Source organism: Aulonocara stuartgranti (assembly GCF_965226115.1).
Source record: "Aulonocara stuartgranti genome assembly, chromosome: 19".
NCBI lineage: Eukaryota > Metazoa > Chordata > Actinopteri > Cichliformes > Cichlidae > Aulonocara > Aulonocara stuartgranti.
In genome coordinates this window covers 3,053,786-3,073,579 of record NC_138955.1, presented here as the reverse complement: position 1 = coordinate 3,073,579, position 19,794 = coordinate 3,053,786, and the positions used below count along the sequence as shown (strand labels likewise).

General features: G+C 40.0%; 1 protein-coding gene across 1 annotated transcript in view; it reads right to left on the bottom strand.

Moving 5' to 3' along the window:
- The window catches only part of LOC309695105 (inositol-tetrakisphosphate 1-kinase-like), a 33,951-nt gene extending 15,539 nt beyond the window's left edge, over positions 1-18,412 (bottom strand). The window contains exons 1-4 of the mRNA XM_082515570.1: positions 18,154-18,412; positions 17,500-17,652; positions 12,639-12,663; positions 3,825-3,950 (exon numbers count right to left, since the gene is read on the bottom strand). Of these exons, the coding sequence (XP_082371696.1) occupies positions 3,825-3,950; positions 12,639-12,663; positions 17,500-17,594 (246 nt within the window). The 5' untranslated portion in view covers positions 17,595-17,652; positions 18,154-18,412. The remainder of the gene's footprint in view (positions 1-3,824; positions 3,951-12,638; positions 12,664-17,499; positions 17,653-18,153) is intronic.
- Positions 18,413-19,794: the final 1,382 nt, after the last annotated feature.

Genomic DNA, 19,794 nt, shown 5'->3' with positions numbered 1-19,794 from the left:
TCGGTAGCCGTAATGCGCCGACAACCTATCAAGCGGTGCAGCTCCGTAGCTGACCAAAGTCGTACTCAAACATTTTGACAGATTGCTGAGCGCCGTGTACCACATAAAATCGGTTCGCGGCCATCAAGCACAACCAGAATTCATACATAAGGCGCGCTATCAACTTTTGAGAGAATGAAAGGATTTTAGGGTTAGCGCTGTTAGCTCGTTAGCGCGGTTAGCTCGTTAGCATGTTTAGCTCGTTAGCACGTTGACGCCGTCCAGCCCCACGCATGGGGCGATGCGCAGTAACTCGTTAACGGAGATTTGCCGTGTCCGTCTTGTCGCTGCCTGCACGTGAAGCGATGGGGGAGGAGGGGGAGTTGTCTTCAGTGAAGGCGAGGCGGAGTAACGTTGCGTAGAGACAAAAGTGGACGAAAGAGAGGCAAACTTGCGGCTCCACAACTATAATTATAACGTAACATAGACTATATCGATATAAAGGATATTGTCACATCTTATATCTCGTATAAAAATATATCGATATGTTTTAAAAACTCGATATATCGCCCAGCTCTAAAATAAATAAATCCAAACTAATCTTCCAGGAGTTCAGAGGAATACTCTGTGATAGGGACAGTCACTTGCTGAATTCTGCATCTCAGAAGAAGAAATGCAGTTAAACAGAGACAAGAGGGGGAGTTGAGAAAGAGATCAACGCTTTTTAGCAGGTGCTGGAGAGGAAAAGAGCCAGACGTATGTCAGCGTGGGTGTAAGAGAGGGCTGTTCGCATTTCAGAGCAGATCCGTTTCCAGAGAAGAATAAATGGGTTTGTCTTTGGGAATATGGTCAGAAGAGCATCTAATCTGTCCTGCTGATTGTAAGCCATGTCTGTGATGCCACAGTTGTCAAACCTGAAGCGATACATTATTTTTAGCATTTGTATTAGCCACAACTACAACCAGATGGGTGCGATTTACCACATCAGTTCAGCTTACATAAGATGTCAAGTACAGAGAAGCCCGGAAGACCTAAATTACGACTGTAGCGATCTACACCCATTTGTCAGCGAGGTAAACGAAAAAAAGAAAATCTACAACAGATAAAAGCGCCTGGTAATTAGCTACAAATGCCATTTTATCTTCGCAGTTTAGTTGGAGAACGCAAATGATATTTGTCCAAGGTTTACTGCGAACACGGCTCGCACCTAGGGCCACTGAATCACCAGAGTGCATCTCAGGACGACATTTTGTTTTCATAAAGAGCTATTTTAGAGATGACGGTTTATTCTCTCCACGACACAACCGGGTTATTTATGATCACAGCTGTGTAACATTAGAATTACGCCAACACATATATTTCCAGTGGAAATGTAATCACAGATGACAGTTGTGTTCAGGTAAACACGCAGAACAAAAGAGGAGAAGACTCAGCCACAAGACTTGGCTGCTGATTTACCCGCTGATATTAAAGTCAACCACTAACTACAGTGGTAAAGTTTGAGTACTGACTAAAAGGAAGAAAATACTGTAATAAAACACAAAACACACACACTTCCTCTGAACTGAAAAAAACCCTACAAAGATGTTATCGATGCTTACAGGATGACATTTCTTTGTAATTCGTACAGCCAACTGAGAGGAGACCTTTAGCTTGAAGATCAACTGGCTGACTGAATAAACATTAAGGCAACGCAAAAAATACAGAAAAATTCCCGTCTCAATCTAAACGACTCATTCGAATGTGCACAGTTCAATTTTATTTAGTAAATAATGATATGAACACTACTAAGCATAGGGTATGCATTAAGATGAATGATGATTAAGAGGGCTGCCAGACGGCTACAGCTAACAGTAGTGGTAAATCAAAGTGACAAAATCTCTAAGCTTTAGCAAAAGGATGAATTATATATTTAAATAAATAAAAAGCCTTCAGAGAACTTATGAAAGGGTCACCAATTATCCACAGGGAGCCACAATATTTTTGTTATGTTTGGGGGAAAACCTAATAATAATTTTAAAACCATCCAACACTGGACATACTTAGCGTGACTCCTAATTCGGAGCAAGCTAATGGCTAATCTATTATCTTAATAGGACAACATGATGTTGTCCTATTAATATGTTGCTGTCAACATATTAATGCTGTCAATGAGCACAACTTGAAGCAACATTCATTATTCTGCAAAAACTTGAAAATTGCAATAATATTATAAAGTGAGTGTCGAATTTTTGTATAAACCTGCAGATATGCTTTTTAGCTCTGCAGAATGGCTTACATTTGGAGTCAGTCTCAAGTGGCCACTGTATGAGCTACAGTTTTAGTTTTCTTTCTGAGCCCTTGAGGGTTTCAGCTTGATGAAAACCAGCCACATTTTGCTCAGGACATGGTATTAGGCAGCTAAGAAGTTTTTGCTTTGATTGAACTTTTAAAGACAAAGGAGCAAATCCATGCCTTGCTTCTGGAAATTGACAAGATGTGAAAATGTAAGTCAAAAATTGCACTGGTTTGCACATCCACAGGAATCTAGAGCGCTTTTTATCATACGTAACTCACTAAATAACAAGTCTATATGTACACTGTCAAGCATCAAATGCAGGCCTGTGCTAATATCGACCAGGTTCTGCAGGATGTCAGCGATTGCTCCACTCTCACATCCTGTTTGCCCTTCTTAATTGAGCAGTCAGGGACATGGTGACAGAATTGCGTGACTCTGATCACGATTACAGCTCCTAAGTCACTAAGAGAGAGACGGAGGCATAGTGCAAGATAGTTTAATAAAATTCATTTTCACACCATCTGTACCACTGCCAGATTAATGAATGCATACACAGAGAAGAACAGCATGTTTCTAAAGTAGGTTTTCAGCTCCAAATTTGATGCGTTGAACATGAGATTTTTCTTAGTTCAGGAAGAACAAAAAAAAAGTTTCAGAGATAACATTAAGGATTTATGAGTGACCACGTGCTCAAATATAGCTGCTAATGCATGTATGTTCCTGTGATCTGCCTGGCTGATTCTTTGAACACATTACCTGATTCCTTGAACTGGGTCATTTACAATCGTAAATGTAAAACTCGGTCACCCATAAATGTTTATTGCCGGTACTAGGGCTGCAGTCAAAACCAATCAGTCAAAGCCAATCAGTCAAAGCCAATCAGTGTCGCAAGACTTTTCTGCATTTGCGACATTTAAAAAAAAAAAAAAAAAAAAAAAAAAAGCTTTTTAAAGACCAGTTAATCTCAATATTGAATGTAGGCTGCATAACCTGTGAAATTCTGTGTCAAATATTTTGAGTAACAAATTATTTTTTGGTTATTTAACAGCCAAAATAGAACAATAAATATTAATATTAGCCATGCAATTGCTTCAATAATAGCTTCATCTAGATATGGATCTATGAAATCAAGACAAAGAATAAGTATTAAACAATTTTACAACTTAGATTGGACCTGTTTGATATTTAATAAAACATAAAATTGATGGATGAATAAGAAGTTGGAGTATTTGTTATCCATCTATTAGTAGAGATTATTCATTATGGCACCTACACTATTACCATTCCCAAGGTTAAGGATGAACTTAGACGGTTTCCCACACATACAGTGTATTCATTTTTCTTAGTGTGTGTGTGTGTGTGTGTGTGTGTGTGTGTGTGTGTGTGTGTGTGTGTGTGTGTGTGTGTGTGTGTATCTATTTTCTTTAGATTGTTGTGTGTCCAAATGAACAGGCCAAAAGTGTGAATAGCATTCTCTAGGCCTTGTCCTCTCCTAAATTTTGGTTTTTCTATTTGTGAATACATGGGGAGGAGGGAGGGATAAGCAGGAAGACAGACCGATGCATACCTGTACTCTTTGTACCAACAGTACAGCCTGTGAATCATTCTGGTCAGCCTCAAGGATAAGGTCAGTCAGTTTGTGGATGATGACATCCAGGGGTCCATGGTCCTCTAGAGGCTGGCTGAGGTCCAGCTGAAGACAGAAGTGTAAAACAGGTCAAAGATTATTGTGCAGTCTGGGATGTATTAGCCATTTTTGAAATGGATATCCATCAGCAACCATATACACACACACACACAAAAAAAACCCATTATCTTTAGAAAACTCAGGTGTTAATATTAAAAAGTCACAACTGCTTTGAAAAATCTGTGACTTACTAACGCAATATTATAGATTCTTGGCCCATTAGATTTTAGTCAGGGTTTTAAGTGCTATGGGTGTGGGGGTTATTTTTGTGTCTCTGGCTGCGGAGAAAGGAAGTGTAAAACCAACACTACAGCAGTTACAAATAAGCACTTTCACACCTGCAGTATGCCAGGTCAACATCAAGTCAATCCTGCAATTTGTTCAGTTCTTAAGTCACGGCGTCCCGCATTTCCTGCAAAATCTGCAAAGACCTACTGCTAGTAAATAAGTCATAGGATTTCTGCCTGACCTTTTGGGTTCCTTTTGTTTAACCCACCATTTATTCACATCAGTTACTTCTTGCATACACGCTAAACAGAAAATCTACATATTCATGTACTTGTAGATGCATCGCTTCAGGTATGAAGTGGTACTGGTAAAGACACATAGTTGCAATTAATGTACTCATGAATCAGAATAATGGCTGTAGTGAACTAGCCTGTTATTCAAAATCACTCCTACCATATAGAACAATAGGGGGGGGAAAAGAAGAGTATACAAAGTAAACAGTGGGTAGATTTTGTTTCATCCTGAAAAACACATTCTTTTATGCTTAACTGCTTCCCTCTTACAAGGATGATGAATTATTTTTAAGAAAACAGTGGCTACATTTGGAAAGTCATTAATCTGTCACTTTAAGGCTTATTTACACTCCTAATCTCCTAATAGAAGACAGAAATCTCTCTTAAATCTGTAAGTTCTGGTCTAGGAAACACATTTTATTTTCTGACTTTTTGGTTATAAAAACATCATAATGACTGATTTTACATAGTGTTCTACCTCTTTATTTACAGCTTTAAATGTGGATTAGCAAGAGTTTGGTTTTTTTTGCTTTGAATTACACCCGGATTTATTTCTGGCATCATCTTTGAAAACTCCAGCCTCCCTCTGGCTAGACCTCGACAGCCTCTGAGAAAAAGCCAAATTAGCATTTGTTTGAAGTTTAACGGTGTTGAAAAGGGCTGTCTGCTGAGACCAAGTAGCTAACAAGTAGACAAAACAAGGCACCAAGTTTGATAAAGCATATGCAGGTTAGCACATGCATGTAGCAACATCACAAGCGACAGAGGAGAGATGCTAGAATTTAGCAACCAGTGTCGAGTGAACATGAACATGATGAAATTATTACCACAACGGGGCTGTCGCTGTGTTTAGACTGTTATGACAGAGTTTGGTCTATGTGAGATAACAACTTTTAAAGTTATGACAGTTAGTTTGGTGTCATGATTGCAGTTTTCAGTTAGTTTTTAAAGAGGTCCTTTTGATGTGTGACGTGAAGACAGGGCAGGAAAAATAACTCCAGAAAAGGGGTCTAGATCAGTGAAGACATGCTTTGATACACATTAATCATTAGAAAACTCTGGTTAGACACCAGCAATGTGTTTTCTAACACATGTAATAAAAATCTGGCAGTCTTAAATATCTGAGGCAGTAGTTCCCAAACTTTTTTTGCTGGGCCCCTCTTTGTTTTACAAGAAAAATGTTCCCCCCCCCGCTCCCACGCACGCCCCAATACATCCTCCAACCACACACGCCCATATTTTGCTCCATTGCGGTTTATTTCACACCTCAAACATTTAGTAAACAATTAAATAAATACAAGTAATCTGTAATAAATTACAGTAGTAAGAAAGTAAACTACTAACTCTTTTACGCTACGTCTGCACCTACATGGGTATTTTTGAAAACGCAGCCGTTTCGTCCACACGTAAACAGCGTTTCAAATCACCGAAAACTGAGATTTTTTAAAACTCCTTTTCTGCGTTTACGTGTGGACGAGGAATACAGAGTTCGTCACGCAACGTCAAAGGTATGTGTCTTTTTTCACGTCAGCTGTGCGCCACGTTATTGTTTACATGAGAGGTATTGCAGAATGTCAGATAGAGACAAAATACTGTTAATCTGACTATCTTCAGGTTTTACAGGCTTACATACACACACGCAGTTACTGTCCCTCCATTTAGAAAGGCAGAGGCGTCACGGTGTCATTATTTTACATGTAGTTGTTTTTTCCTGTGTAATAATATTCAACATTGCTATCAATACATTTTTCCAAAAAAAAAAAAAAAAAAATAATGCCTCTCTGTGCAAAATGGGTTCAAAAACATAAACAGCTGTGGGATACTGTTTGTCCGTGATTTGAACCGGGGGATTAAATCGTGGCAGGATGAGCCTGATATTATTTGTATCCCACTGTAACTTTACTGTATAAAGAGCTAACATCTCCAACATGTCAGGAGTAGTTAGTAGTTGGTCATTACAACAAGTGTTTGTGAACTAAAAATCAAGAATGTGGGATACTGTTTGTCCGTGATTTGAAGAGCCCAGCGCTGCTCCCAATGAAGGGAAAACCAATTCTGCAGGGGAGACCTACCTCCGCACTTGTGCAGGTGAAGCCAAAGAAAAGATATGCTTCATCATATTTTCTAGTCTTTGGCTTGGAAGGAAATTTGTTTGGAAACATATTCAGCGATGCTTCATCTCCTGCTTTGCGTCTGTGGAGGCGCCCCGTGCTAGCAGTGTCCAAGCATTATTTTTTTTCCCCCCTTTTCATACCGAACCCCCCCCCCTGCAATGGCCCTGCGCCACCCCTAGGGGGCGGGCCCCACACTTTGGGAAGGTCTGATCTGAGGTAACCCCTTACACATTTAACTTTGCACATTATCAGTTCTTGAATGTGCAAAATATGGTACTGGGGGGAAAAAAATCGTATAAGGTACAGTGCTAACAAGCACGATTAGCTCATTAGCTAATCAGCTAATGGGCTAATCGGACAAACTCAGACAAAAGACAATGCAGCCACACCTTTCCAAACAAGCTAGAGGTGGGCAGATCCCCAATATCCTTGTGCAATCCATACATTATGCAAACTGAGAGTGAATACACCTTAGTCACACAGGTGTGGATCAATACAAGAACTGTATAACTGTACAGAGTTTCAGTTGGTTTAGGATAGGCCACTTCCAGAGCCAACATCTTCTGGTTAATGATTGTTAGAGATGTGATGGTTAGTTACTAACTTGAGTACTTTTGGTCGAACTCTGGTAAATCAGTTGTACAGGAGTGGTATATTGGTTTAGATAGTGTTCTTTACAAAGAGCATTTTGCACAGAGGAAAATGCAATCATACTATAACAATCATAGCATAAGTATGCATGTATGTAACCGAGGAGACCAAGCTTGATGAAACTTTGGATAAACATTGTATAGGCCATATAGATGTTGAAACTCAATGCCCTAGGCAAATATTTAATTAAAATCCCACAATAGTATACATTTTATAGGTCAATTTAGCAACAAATGGGATGTCAGACTAGACTAATGTATTACAATATAACATCATACTACGCATGAATGCATGTTTGTATATTCCTTAGCATAGAGTGGGAGTTTGTTAGTATGGCAAATATTTGAATTTCAGTGTGGTGTGAAATACTTTCATATTTGTAGCATGAACAATGAATACTAGACACCATGCAGGCTGCAGAAAATATTCCACCATGCAAAGAAATGTCACGACATGCTGCTTTTCAAGTTGAGCTGAATTTCTTTAAGAGCTCATTTTCCTATATCAACATGGCATTTCTTCCTCTGGCCATCTTAATACTGTTGGATTTCATTGTAATGCACTGAACATTCCTGCCTGTAGAAACACGCCCTTCAGTTCACACCCTTCAGCAACATGTTAACATGAACTGATTCTTGAAAAGTGAATCTGCATCTGTGTTGTTTGTAACTACATGAACTGAAGGCTTAATATGTACCAACATAGTTGAAACTGTACAGAACATGATCGCATATGTAACTTTACTGTTACCATATTAAATTAAGGAGAGCAGAACCTCTGATTTTGGTAAACTTTCAGTTTTGTTTTAAGCTCGAGATGTTAAACATATTATTAACACAGGAGTACATAATCTTACAATCATCATATCACCCACCCCAAGTCAAGAGATCTCTGGAAACCTCTGAGAGCAAAAGCTTTCTGATAAATATTGCTGGTACAGTTTTTACATACAAGTGTCTAGTGGATTCAAAAGTCACTCAACCAGTTTCATGAAGTGAAATGCAATGGAAACAGGAAGGCAATCGATCATATTATGTAACAACTTCTACAGCATTTGTAATAAAAAAGGTTTCAAAAACAAACACTGCTTTATTGAATTATTGTTGCGCCTATCCAGCAGGTTTATCAGGAATCGTGTGGTCATAGGACACATAGACACTGTGGTGCAAGCATATGGCAGATGTATAAAACACATAAACATGCTGCCATGACCTGACCAATGCTGTGTTAGCAAGTCATACTCATAAAATGTGTTGTCACCTGTGGTCAAACAACTACTGAGTCTTTAACACTAGCTGCTGTGAGCAGCAGTGATGACAGGGCTACGCCAGTGGCAAGAGCCACCTTTTTTTTCTTTTTTCTCTACCTAGCAGTGTGACAGGGCCTGCCTGATGGGGATTTGTCTCTACTGAGGCACTGCTTTTAATCTTCTGCTTATATGACACACAGAGGGCCCATCCACAGCCTGGCCCTGCCACAAAAACAGGACTCTAGATTGTGGGGTCATCACCCATTGGCAAAGACACATCACACAGGATGAAGCTCTCTCTCCTCCCTGTGCACTGACAGAATGACCCTGCTTTAGAGCTTATCCCAGAACCCAGCAGTAAAGTCACTGATGTCCTTCTAAATGCTAAAAGCAGAAATGTCAGCTGATGGTTTTCAAAGTCCCTCTGGGACTGAGAGGTAGCAGTGGGCCGTAGTGGTGACGGACAGCGGAGAAAAAAGGCTGGGTCCTGGAGGGAGAGGGTAGGTCAGGGCTAACATATTTTCAGCTTTGATGTAGCTCTGCTGTGGGGCCAGTCTCTCCCCTATGGGAAACTAACATTCATGATCTTAAGCAAACAGCAAAGACAAAGCTTGTGGAGTGCTTTGCTCATCAGTAAGTACACTGCACACAAATTATAAGGACCACAGTCATTATTTGGCGATGCCTCTGCTTAGTCTCATTCTAGTTCAGCTGCATCACACCTGACTTTTGCTTTGTTGTCAGGCAAACCCAAAGAGTATGTGCAGAGAACAGACAGACATGTGATAAATCATTTATTCTGTATGCCATGTTGCAATGATGGCACGCTAGGGTGAGTGTGCAACAAAGAAAAAAAACAAAACAAAAAAAAACATGCATGCACAAGTCTAAGACAAACTGTGGCTGCCAGACATATCTCACATCAGCAAAAGATTAACACAAAAGGAGAGTCTCCAAATTCTCCACATAAAAACTGTATGGAAGGTCAAACTGGGAGCTAATTAGGCTAATGGCTCTCTCCTCAGCAGTTTACAGAGAGAAGACTTATCCCTGCTGAATTGATTGTGCAATCTAAGCTTTTGAGGAACTGCCTTTCATCACACGATCAACATAAATGCTTTGGTAAGTAAAGGTTACCCAGCATTAGACAGGTCTGATTTTACTGCTTTTGTAGGTAGCTTACAAAAACTTTAAGTAACTTCCTTAAAAGGCGGACCAAGTCATGCAGGATGAAAATGAACAAACTGCCAAGATGTTTTCAGGTGAGATGAAGAAATAAAGCATCAGCATAATTGTACCAAGCCCACTGACAAGAGCTGATAAGATAAAGGAGGTACTGCACAGTCCATTGTATTCAGACCATTGACTAAATCATTCGTCAACCACCCCTGAACTCCCACTACACTGCACACATGTCACATAAAAACTGGGGGAAGAGATAAAGTAGCATGCCGGAAATTACCTTTAAATTTTTGAAGCACTAAGGATAATAAAAACAGCGACTTGATAAGTTTCTCTGGGCAGCCAACTCAAAAATTGGCTCATCATTTGAGATTCCTTTTCCTGAGAGAGAATACTGGCTTTCAGGAGAACAACCCTGGTGAGTTAATCTCATCATACCCATGATATACACAACCTAATGTAGGGATCATGGGGAAACTGGCTCTTGTAGACTCAGTGCTAAAGGGTCAGTATTGATGAGCTTCAAAAACGTGCACAGGGGAGGTAATGGAAAGATGAGAGGGATGAGGGGTACAGCAAAGGTAAGCCTTGGTAGAGCCTAGAGGAGAAATCATTAAAGTCTGACAATGGAATCTTTTTCACTTTCGTCAGTCCTGACGCATATACATACAGAAGGGTTTCCCACACTGAAAACAGAAATATAAAATTAAGTCCCTTGGGCGGCCAGATTTAGCAAAGATCTGTTCACACGAGGTGACGTCATAACCACTTTCAACCTCTTGGGGAATACAACCTCTCGGGAAGTGCACCTCATTGACTCTGTCACTTCAACTTTGGAGCTTTTTTCTACACAACAACAAAACAAGACAAAACAACTGGTCTGTAAAACAAATCACAGTGGGGCTGTGATTTACCCATTTACTATTGGTGGGGACCTGAACTTAAAGATTTTTCGCTTCTTTTGTCCAACAAACTATCCAAAAGCCATACATACACAAGTCTGATATAACAAAAGACGAAGAAAAAAAAGTTTCTACTTGAGAAGCTGTTGGGTGGTTTCATTAAAACACTTCTGATTGATCAAAGTCGTACATACAGCACATAGAAAACAAGCAATTTATTGTGCATTAAGGCTGTAAACCGACAATGAATCAACAGGTTTTTATGCCAAAAGGATTCATTTAGCCTTGGATTTTCAGGGTTGACTTGATAGCACAAGGGCCAGCCTGTCTGTCAGACCACATGGAACAAGGTTAGCCGATTACACTGGCTGACAAAAAAAATAAATAAAAATCTGCACCAAGCAGCAAGAGAAGGTTAAATTGACTTGACATCCACAAAAATAGCAAAAGTTGTATGCTTTCTTAAAAGCTTAAAACAGTGACCAAACAATAATAATAATAATAATAATAATAATAATAATAATAATCTTCCCACTACTGTAATTTTCTAAGTCTCTAAACCAATTAAAACTTCAAGACTAATTTGTTTACCTGCTTTCTGTCTCCCTGTGTCCTCTCCAGAAAGACTAGGTTTAACGCGGACCTATGTTTTGACTTTCCCCATATATACACTATCCCAGTGGTCTAAACATCAGAAAACATATCATAGATTAGAAAATAAGAGTCCCCAGGCTCCAAATTCACTAGTGCAATAGGAAACTAAATCTTTGTACAAAAAGGCCAAAGTAGGACAACGGATACTGTTATCTTTGTTTCTGATGTGGCCACGACACTGCAGGCACTGACAGGAACGGACACAGCGCGGCCACCCAAATCATTGGTGTGCATTCAAAAACACTTCTGGCTCTGTTAGTAAACTGAACTGTCTCGACTGGCAGTGACAGCCCAGCTAAAACTAACAAGTTTATGCTGATTTATAGAAGTCAGGAGAAAAAAAACAAAAAACAAACAAACCCCACAACAGTGAAAAGCAGGTAGTTGTAGATGAACTAGTAACAGAGAAGATAGCAGCACCGTTCCAAGCCCTGGGTACATCCTAACTTTGGGCCTGTGAGGATCTGCGGTCTCCCAGGAGGGGCTGAATGCATAGTGGGAAACAAAGCCCTGCTTACTTTGGGACTATTCCCAGGACAAGACTCTTTCTGGGTGTGCTGATATTGTCAGCACAGCGAGAGGAAAAAAATAACCTCAGAGTGAAGGAGAAAAAAAAACCAAAACCCAATCCCACAAGATAAAAAGAAACAAAGTAAAAGGCTGAGAGAAAGGCAGGATAATTTCCTCTTTAATTTCAGAGAGCACTCTAAGTGACAGATACTGTTGTGCACAGAGCTCCCAGTACTTCGTGACAATTGTTACTATGCTGCTGAATGGCCTGTGCTTACTTACACTCTATAGTATGCTGGGCAAGAGCCGTTAATGACAGCAGCTTTTCCTTCCCTGAGGTCCGTATTTACTGGGACATAGCTCAGCACTCAGAGGTAAATTATTACTATAGGCAGACTAGTATTTATTTTGGTACACCAACAGCTCCCACTGAAAAGAGCTGTATCTTCTTCTATTTATGCAATTTTATATCATAAAAGTATTTCTGCTGATATGACTTTTAACTGAGGATCTGAATACTTCAACCCTCCACACACACTCACAACATGAGAAGCTGCTCGCCCAAATAGACTCTTGTGACAAACAAGTTGAATTGAGGTCAGGTGTTGAAATATCAAGTTGGGATGACTTTCATCACAGCTTAACAAGGAACATGGGCTGTTGTGATATACTGTGACCAATGACGCTACATACAAAAAAAGCAAGACTGAAAAAACTACATCCTGTCTGTAGGAGGTTATGCACTTAGTAATTGGCCAAAGAAATATATCAAATGTAAAGTGTTGTAGGTGGATTGACTTTCAGGCATCAAATATGAATAGCAGAGATTCAAAAGTATCACAGCACAAACAAACAAACACATGACCAAAGAAGTAAAAAACACACAAAATCAAACTGTGTGCTCTTCTTACCTGAACAACTTCTATTCCTCTTTTCCTGAAAAAAAGGACAAAATAAGACTTTTTATTTTGTAGAAGATATAAGATGAAAATGCTCAGAAACAGACATTGCTGTTTATTTAAGGACCTAAACGCTAAAGGCGTGTTATATAAAAGTATATCATGTAGTGTAGGTGAAGATGCCTTTGTTGTCTTTGAGTCGTACAGACGTAGGCTCAAACATTCAGAGCAGAAGACTGATAGGAAGTGAAAAGCAGAATTAAAAATAAATAAATAAAACAAAACACACGCGTACGCTCGCTCACGTGCACACATACACAGCTAAATGATGTACGATTGGTCTGATTTTAAATATTTATTTTTCCATTTGTGTTACACCATGTAAGACATGTTTCTCAATCATTTGTCCGCACTTGTCTTGCTTTCATAACAGTGGTTCCTCCAACTGTGGGGTGCTGACCGAATACTAAGTTCTAAGGGAAACTAAACAAACAAGAGTGTGCTGACGTCATCACACCAAACTTTACTTAACTAAAATTCAACTAAATCCACTTTTTTTTATTGGTAATTATACAAATAAAAAGATTAAAATTGGTAGAACACGTGGTGTGAATTTTGAATAGGTTTTTGAGAACCACTACCTTTTAATCTAACACAAATCTTTATGTAAATTCACATCAAAGGAGTTCCCCTCCATAAGAGGAATTAAACAGAAACTCATATCTCTCCAATAGTTTAACTTCATGAACAGTAAGATGCCTGAACCAGGGACACATAAGCCTTCTGCATCTGAAGATAGGAAATAAATGAAACATTATCTTAATTTAGCCACAAAATTTATCTGCAAGTAAGATTATTATGATGGAAATACTAAATCCCACCCACAGACCTGGAGAAACTGCAGTTTCTGTGCAGTTTCTACCTTTTGGGAACAGCACAGAAATACTAGACTTTGGGTAGAAATAAAAAAACAAAAAACAATAGGACACAGCAGTATTTAAATATATATGCATAAATTTAAATGTGAGATGGCTTATCTCTTTTGAGAGAGGAGCATTACTAAACTGGCACCACACATTTAAACCTGCTGGGTGTATGCCGGTCCTAACACCTGCACTGAGAGGAAAACCTCAGCCCAAACAGAAAGCAGAAGAGAGGGCAATCCTGGTTCAGCTGGCTCGGCGAAACCCTACTAGGTCAATACAGAAAGTTAGCCAAAGAGTTTCTACACAGCAAAGCATAACAGGAAAAACTCCAATGCTTAATGCAGCGACTCCTAGTTGGGGGAATTCACAAAGAGAACACCACCAGCCTAACACTACATCCAATTCATCCTTTCCAAGCAAGCAGTTTTTGAGGTTGCAGTCCCATGGTAACAGCAGTGCAACCATTCACCGCTTCACAACAATGTGGATATTTAATACTGCAGCTGGTGCGTTTCATGCGACGTGAATGAGGTCTTTAGTTTCGTGAGATATGGAGATCCTCTGCTATATTGTTACACGGTCAACACAGTGAAAGGGAAACCTTTCTCTCTCACACACACATACACAACCACTTTGATACAGGCACACTGTACATCTATAAACCTGGAAGTTTAGCATTTAAGGCACATCGTGTGGCATTAACAGTTACCAAGTTGACAAAGGGTGTAAATGAGATGGTGACCATAAAGTAAATAACATTTTATGCATAGCTAATTAACCATACAGAAAAGTATTTTGAGCATTTAAAAAAAATAATTTTTAAAAAGTACCAATTATTATCCAAGGGAAAACGTAGGCCATGAGGATATTCAAGATTTGTCTGTTAATATTTTACTCCGTGGGGCTTTACTTAGGTGGATCAGCCAGCTATACTTTGAGGTATTTATTTATTTTAACCCTTATCTGTTTAAAACCTAGATTAAATGAATTACTCTCGATTTTGAAAATTCAGAAATTGATGTTCTGCTCCAACGACTCTGTGAGCTAAACGGCATGAAGAACATTCTGGAGAGGCAGCTGATTTTTGCTAGTCAAAAAATACAAAGCTTCTTTCGACTACTCCCTTACTCACATGGGATCACCACAGCAGATGGATTCACAAATTTGATTTGGCAGACTTTTAGACTAGAGGCCCTTCCTCTCTTCTCCTCTTGCTCTTGAATTGGAGACCTTTTACCTTTTAAATATACATGTTATTAATTATTAGTTTATTTATCTTTTTCTGCTCATTCCAGGTTTATATACAAGTCTTCCAACAATTTCAGTAAACTCCTTGCATTTGTTATTATTAGTATATTGTAGTATAATGTAGATGAGAGTTGTGGTGAAACTGAAGAATGAGAAAATAATATTTTCAGATAATCTAATGAAAATCAGGGTTGCTGCTTTTTAAAGCATCAGGCATGTGTGCCAACTGAAAAGATGCCTCTCAACTGCTGTGCAAGCTGACATGCGGACATAAACTCAACTAGCTCTGACCAGCAGGAACCTCAAAGTCCAGATGCAAGAGACAGGACAGACTCTTCAATTATGCACACACAATGTCAGCTGCTTACCACATGATGACAGGGGAAATTCTGTCCAGTCACTGTTTAAAAGTAACACTGACACATGGTTTATCTTTCATAATAATAAATGATGCAGGGAAACAGATAAATTTAAACCATCAAGTAAAAATTGCACTTCATGAAATTAAGCACAAAGGGTCACTAAATGAATTTAATACTACATAAAGTCTCTTTAATTTGGAACAGACTTCCTCAGACGCACAACACCAGGTCCAGATAAAGTTTAAAATTGCCACATCCTGTACCTCTTTTCAAAAGTCGCGGCTTTTTAGAAAACATACATGCAAGGTGGTAGGGTGTTCTTAGTGCCATCCTTCCTTTCCTCATAACATTTGTTTTCTATGCTACATGACTGGAGTAGGAAAAGGAGAACTTGAAGAAAAGTTTCCCTGACTAACAGGGAGAAGTAGTCATGTGTGAACATATACAAGCCACATTCACTTTGTGGCTCATTTGCAGTTATCTGCTGTGCCATTTGTTGCAGTTTTCAAAGGCTATGCGTCACAAAGACCAATTCTTAATGCTGAGCCAGAGCTCTTCGTGTCAAACATATCGAACAAACCTATATCCAGCTCATAGGGAAGAAGGTGGTGAGCAGGATGCAGGGAGGAGGGGAGGTATGCTCGGAGCTTTATGTAGAGATTAAAAATGTTTCGTGGATTACAGTGTGGTAATCTGTGCTGACTCAATCAGGTTGCTTTATGAGGCAACACACTGTTGGAAAAGGTGAAAATCCTTCTGGAACATATCAACATATCTGATGTACTGAGGCACATGTGTGCAAAATCACAGGACCGGAGATTACATTGTTTTGTCCAGCCTCTCTCAGATTTTCAAGACATGTTACTATGTGATAACTAGCCCTCATACAGTGCAAGTAGGTAAGGTCACATCGAGCCAAATACTTATACTGGAAACTAGTATGATACCTACTAAAACAAAAAACGGCACAGTGAACCAGCTAGAGCTTCTCTCTCTCACCCTTTCATATTGCTATGCGAGATTCAACAGTTGCTCGGATTTTTTTTTATTGCAAATATTCAAAGGTAACAAATTGTGTCTGCTTGATTAACGACACCCATCTCTTGTCTGAAGTGTCTGGGGAGTTGCACACACTGAAAAAGACACCTACAGTAAAGTGAAAGTGAGAGTAGAAGACAGAAACTAATAAAAGCACAGAGTTTTGTCTTTTTCCCCCTTTTTTTTTGACCTCACTTTAAATGTATTTGCTCATTTATTACTAAATTTTTTTGTTTACAAAGTTAGGAAACAACGTCTAAGTCAGGGCTCATATTAGTGGAAAAATCTCAAGTCCATTAGCACTTGTATCCGAATGGTACCCAAAACCGATACTGTACTTCAGTATCTGTACTGAAAACGTCAGACTGCTGCATCACCAGCAGCTAGGCAGCTGTTGCAATGAGACTATAAAGCGGCTGTCTCGCCCTAATGCCCTTTGACAATCTGATATACTGTACAGCACCTATCGTAAAACAGCAAGGACGAGCTCACATCTGCTAAGAAAATATAGGCCCTTCAGCTTGTGTAACACTTGACTCAGCTGGATAAGAGACACAACAAAATAGTGTGCACACAGCACTCACATAGATGCGTCTGTCAAGGCTGGGGGAATCTGTGCAAATTCTTACACCAGCCTTGACTAAATTCATGTTAGGACGATGCATTTGGTAAGAACAGGTTTATTTTCTGTTGATAAACAGAGACAAAAGCCTCAGACTGAGCTAGCACTGTTCCATCTACATATGATAAAAAATGATATGGTGGTCAGAGTTGAACATCAAATGCTACTTTTTAGATACGTTAATAAGGAAGAGACTTTTTCTTTTAGACCACATTTAGCTGCTTTAAAGTTTAACGCTCTGAGCCAACTGACCTAATAATAAAACTGGTTTTGTCAGCTTATCCTGTTACACATTTACCATGCACCAACAAGCACTGTGCCAGGACATACACAAAACAGGCTTGTGCCTGATCCTTTGGGGAACCCATTTCTTCACAATACAACAGAAAAGGAGATTAGCAGTACGGCTTCAGGCCACATCAGCAACCTTAAATGCTTAGCATGCATGAGTAGGGATGTCACTCACTGACATTTGGTGAGCACGTTTGTGTGAAAAGTGCCTAAGGGCTTAAATCTGTGAGAAGAGTCCTCCTTGTCACAGAGCCTTAAGGGGAAGTTTCGATGAATTGTCACATAACTTGTTAACCATAGGGGCCAACTATGTGAATGCATGTAGTTTGACGGCTGTTCTTCAATCATTTCAACTGCACACAATAAACTGGAGTTAGTTAACGAACCTGCACAGATCAGCAAAGGCCTGGAAATTCAGTTTCTTCATCTTCTTCTCGCTGAGCCAGTAGCCGACTCTCCGGCCTTTCAGGAAAGTCTGCATTTCCACTGTGCCCCTGGTCCTTTTTTTTGCAGGTAAATGGTGCAACTAATGACTCAACCTGGACAGACGAGAACAGACCCCCCCACACACACACACACACGTTAGTGTCACAACAGCCAACCAGGGAGCAATCTGGGGAATAATTAAGTTCACTGCTCGGTTACTGATACGTTGCTCCAAAGCAATAAGTGACGTCTTCTACCAGTCTGTCTCTTGGATATTCACGGTCTTGTGGTTAGCATGATATAGTTTCCAAACGTAATATTACAGTGCATCTGGCTGAGCATCAGCGAATCCCACACACTGACCCTCTTTTGCTAACCCCAACTGCTAACGTTAGCTGGCTAGCTATGTAGTGACAATCTCCAGAGCTAACCGATGGCGTGCAATTAGGAAACGCAAGCTAGCTTCCTAGCTTTACAGGCTGAACACAGTCGTAATACGTGCCCATAAGAAATGAGTGAATTGTTAGCGGAAACAGCTCCTGGTTACCTAAAAATAAGGCAACTCCCTCAACTAGATAAAGCTGACATCGGGAGGCTATAGAGAGCTAACTAACCTGGCAGTTTTAGCACAGTTCCCCTTGAATTTGCGTCCTCTTCAGAAACTAGCTCGCGTAGTTTGCCATTCTCAGCCCGTTCGCTGGAGAAGGAGTAACAAGCACGATGACAGGCACCGCTGGGCTCACGTTGAGATGTTGCTGGTGTTTTCTCTCTCAGTCTCTGAACTGGACTGCCCGCACACACCCAGGATCCAGGAGACTGATGCCGCCTTCACGACCCCCTCGGAAAACACCACCCCTGCCTGACTGACTGTCGAATCACAGCGCGTCTTACTTTCACGCGCCTTCCTGCTTCCACTGATGATTATCTTTCCTGTTATGATATAGAATAATCGAGTCATTGTTTATCTATAAAATGTAACAAGATAATTAACGAAAAGACGTCCCTTAACTATATATATATTATCGTCATATTTTCCCATTTCAAACCCCTCAAATGTTAATTCATGATTTGAATAATTAGAACAAGTTCTGCTGATTTGCCTTTCTAATAATAAATGACGAGATGCGTTAATACTTATTTCGTCCCTCCACATTCATCATCTCTTCCAGTTTTTGACCCGTAACAGACAAGAGAAGCATGTCACACTAGCGCCATCCGTTGGAAAACTATCGAAACGTCCAACATGTTTTCCCCATGCTTAAACCCCATGCTGGCGGGGCGATCATGGCTCAAGAGTTGGGAGTTCGCCTTGTAATCGGAAGGTTGCCGGTTCGAGCCCCGGCTCGGACAGTCTCGGTCTTGGGCAAGACACTTCACCCGTTGCCTACTGGTGGTGGTCAGAGGGCCCGGTGGCGCCAGTGTCCGGCAGCCTCGCCTCTGTCAGTGTGCCCCAAGGTGGCTGTGGCTACAATGTAGCTGCCATCACCAATGTGTGTGTGAATGGGTGGATGACTGGTTGTGTAAAGCGCTTTGGGGTCCTTAGGGACTAGTAAAGCGCTATAAATACAGACCATTTACCATTTAAACTGAAAAGGCATCTAATTAAAAGTCAGCGATTGGGGGTTTCCACCCAAGTGGCACAAAAACAACCAACAACAAAAGGTTATTAATCAGAATTTGTGGAATGCCACAGCCAGTGTTATAAAATGAGAAAAGTAATATGAAGATCATTAGAGGGAGTGCAAGAGAGAGACAGGAAGGAAACAACGGTGTCTGCAGGTGTTAACCACAACAAACAGTTGCTGCTGTTTCAATTTATTTTTAATATCACACACTTTTATGATTTTACTGAAGTTTTATTGTGATGACTACTGGGTACAATATCTAGCACTGAGGACAGAAACATTTGGCCTTTGTGCCTAAAGGGATTTTTTTTTGCTGCTTATGCTTTCATCAAGTCTTTTTTGGAGTACTGTGAAGTCCTGCACGTGGTGATCCAAAGGTTAAAACTCCAGCTATAGGCTTTCAGTTAGTAAAAAGGTAACACATTACCCCTGGGGCAACCTGGGACCATTTCGTGGCCTTTGCGTTTTACGTTTCCACGCCATTTCCACTGTGTTTAATGGAGTATAGCCAAACTTTCTAACATGAATTTTTTTCCCATTTTATTTTGAAATTCAGTCGGAGTTTTTAAAATGAGCTTAAATGGCTGAATAAAAGGCATACATCCACTATCGAACCTCGTGGCCGATTTG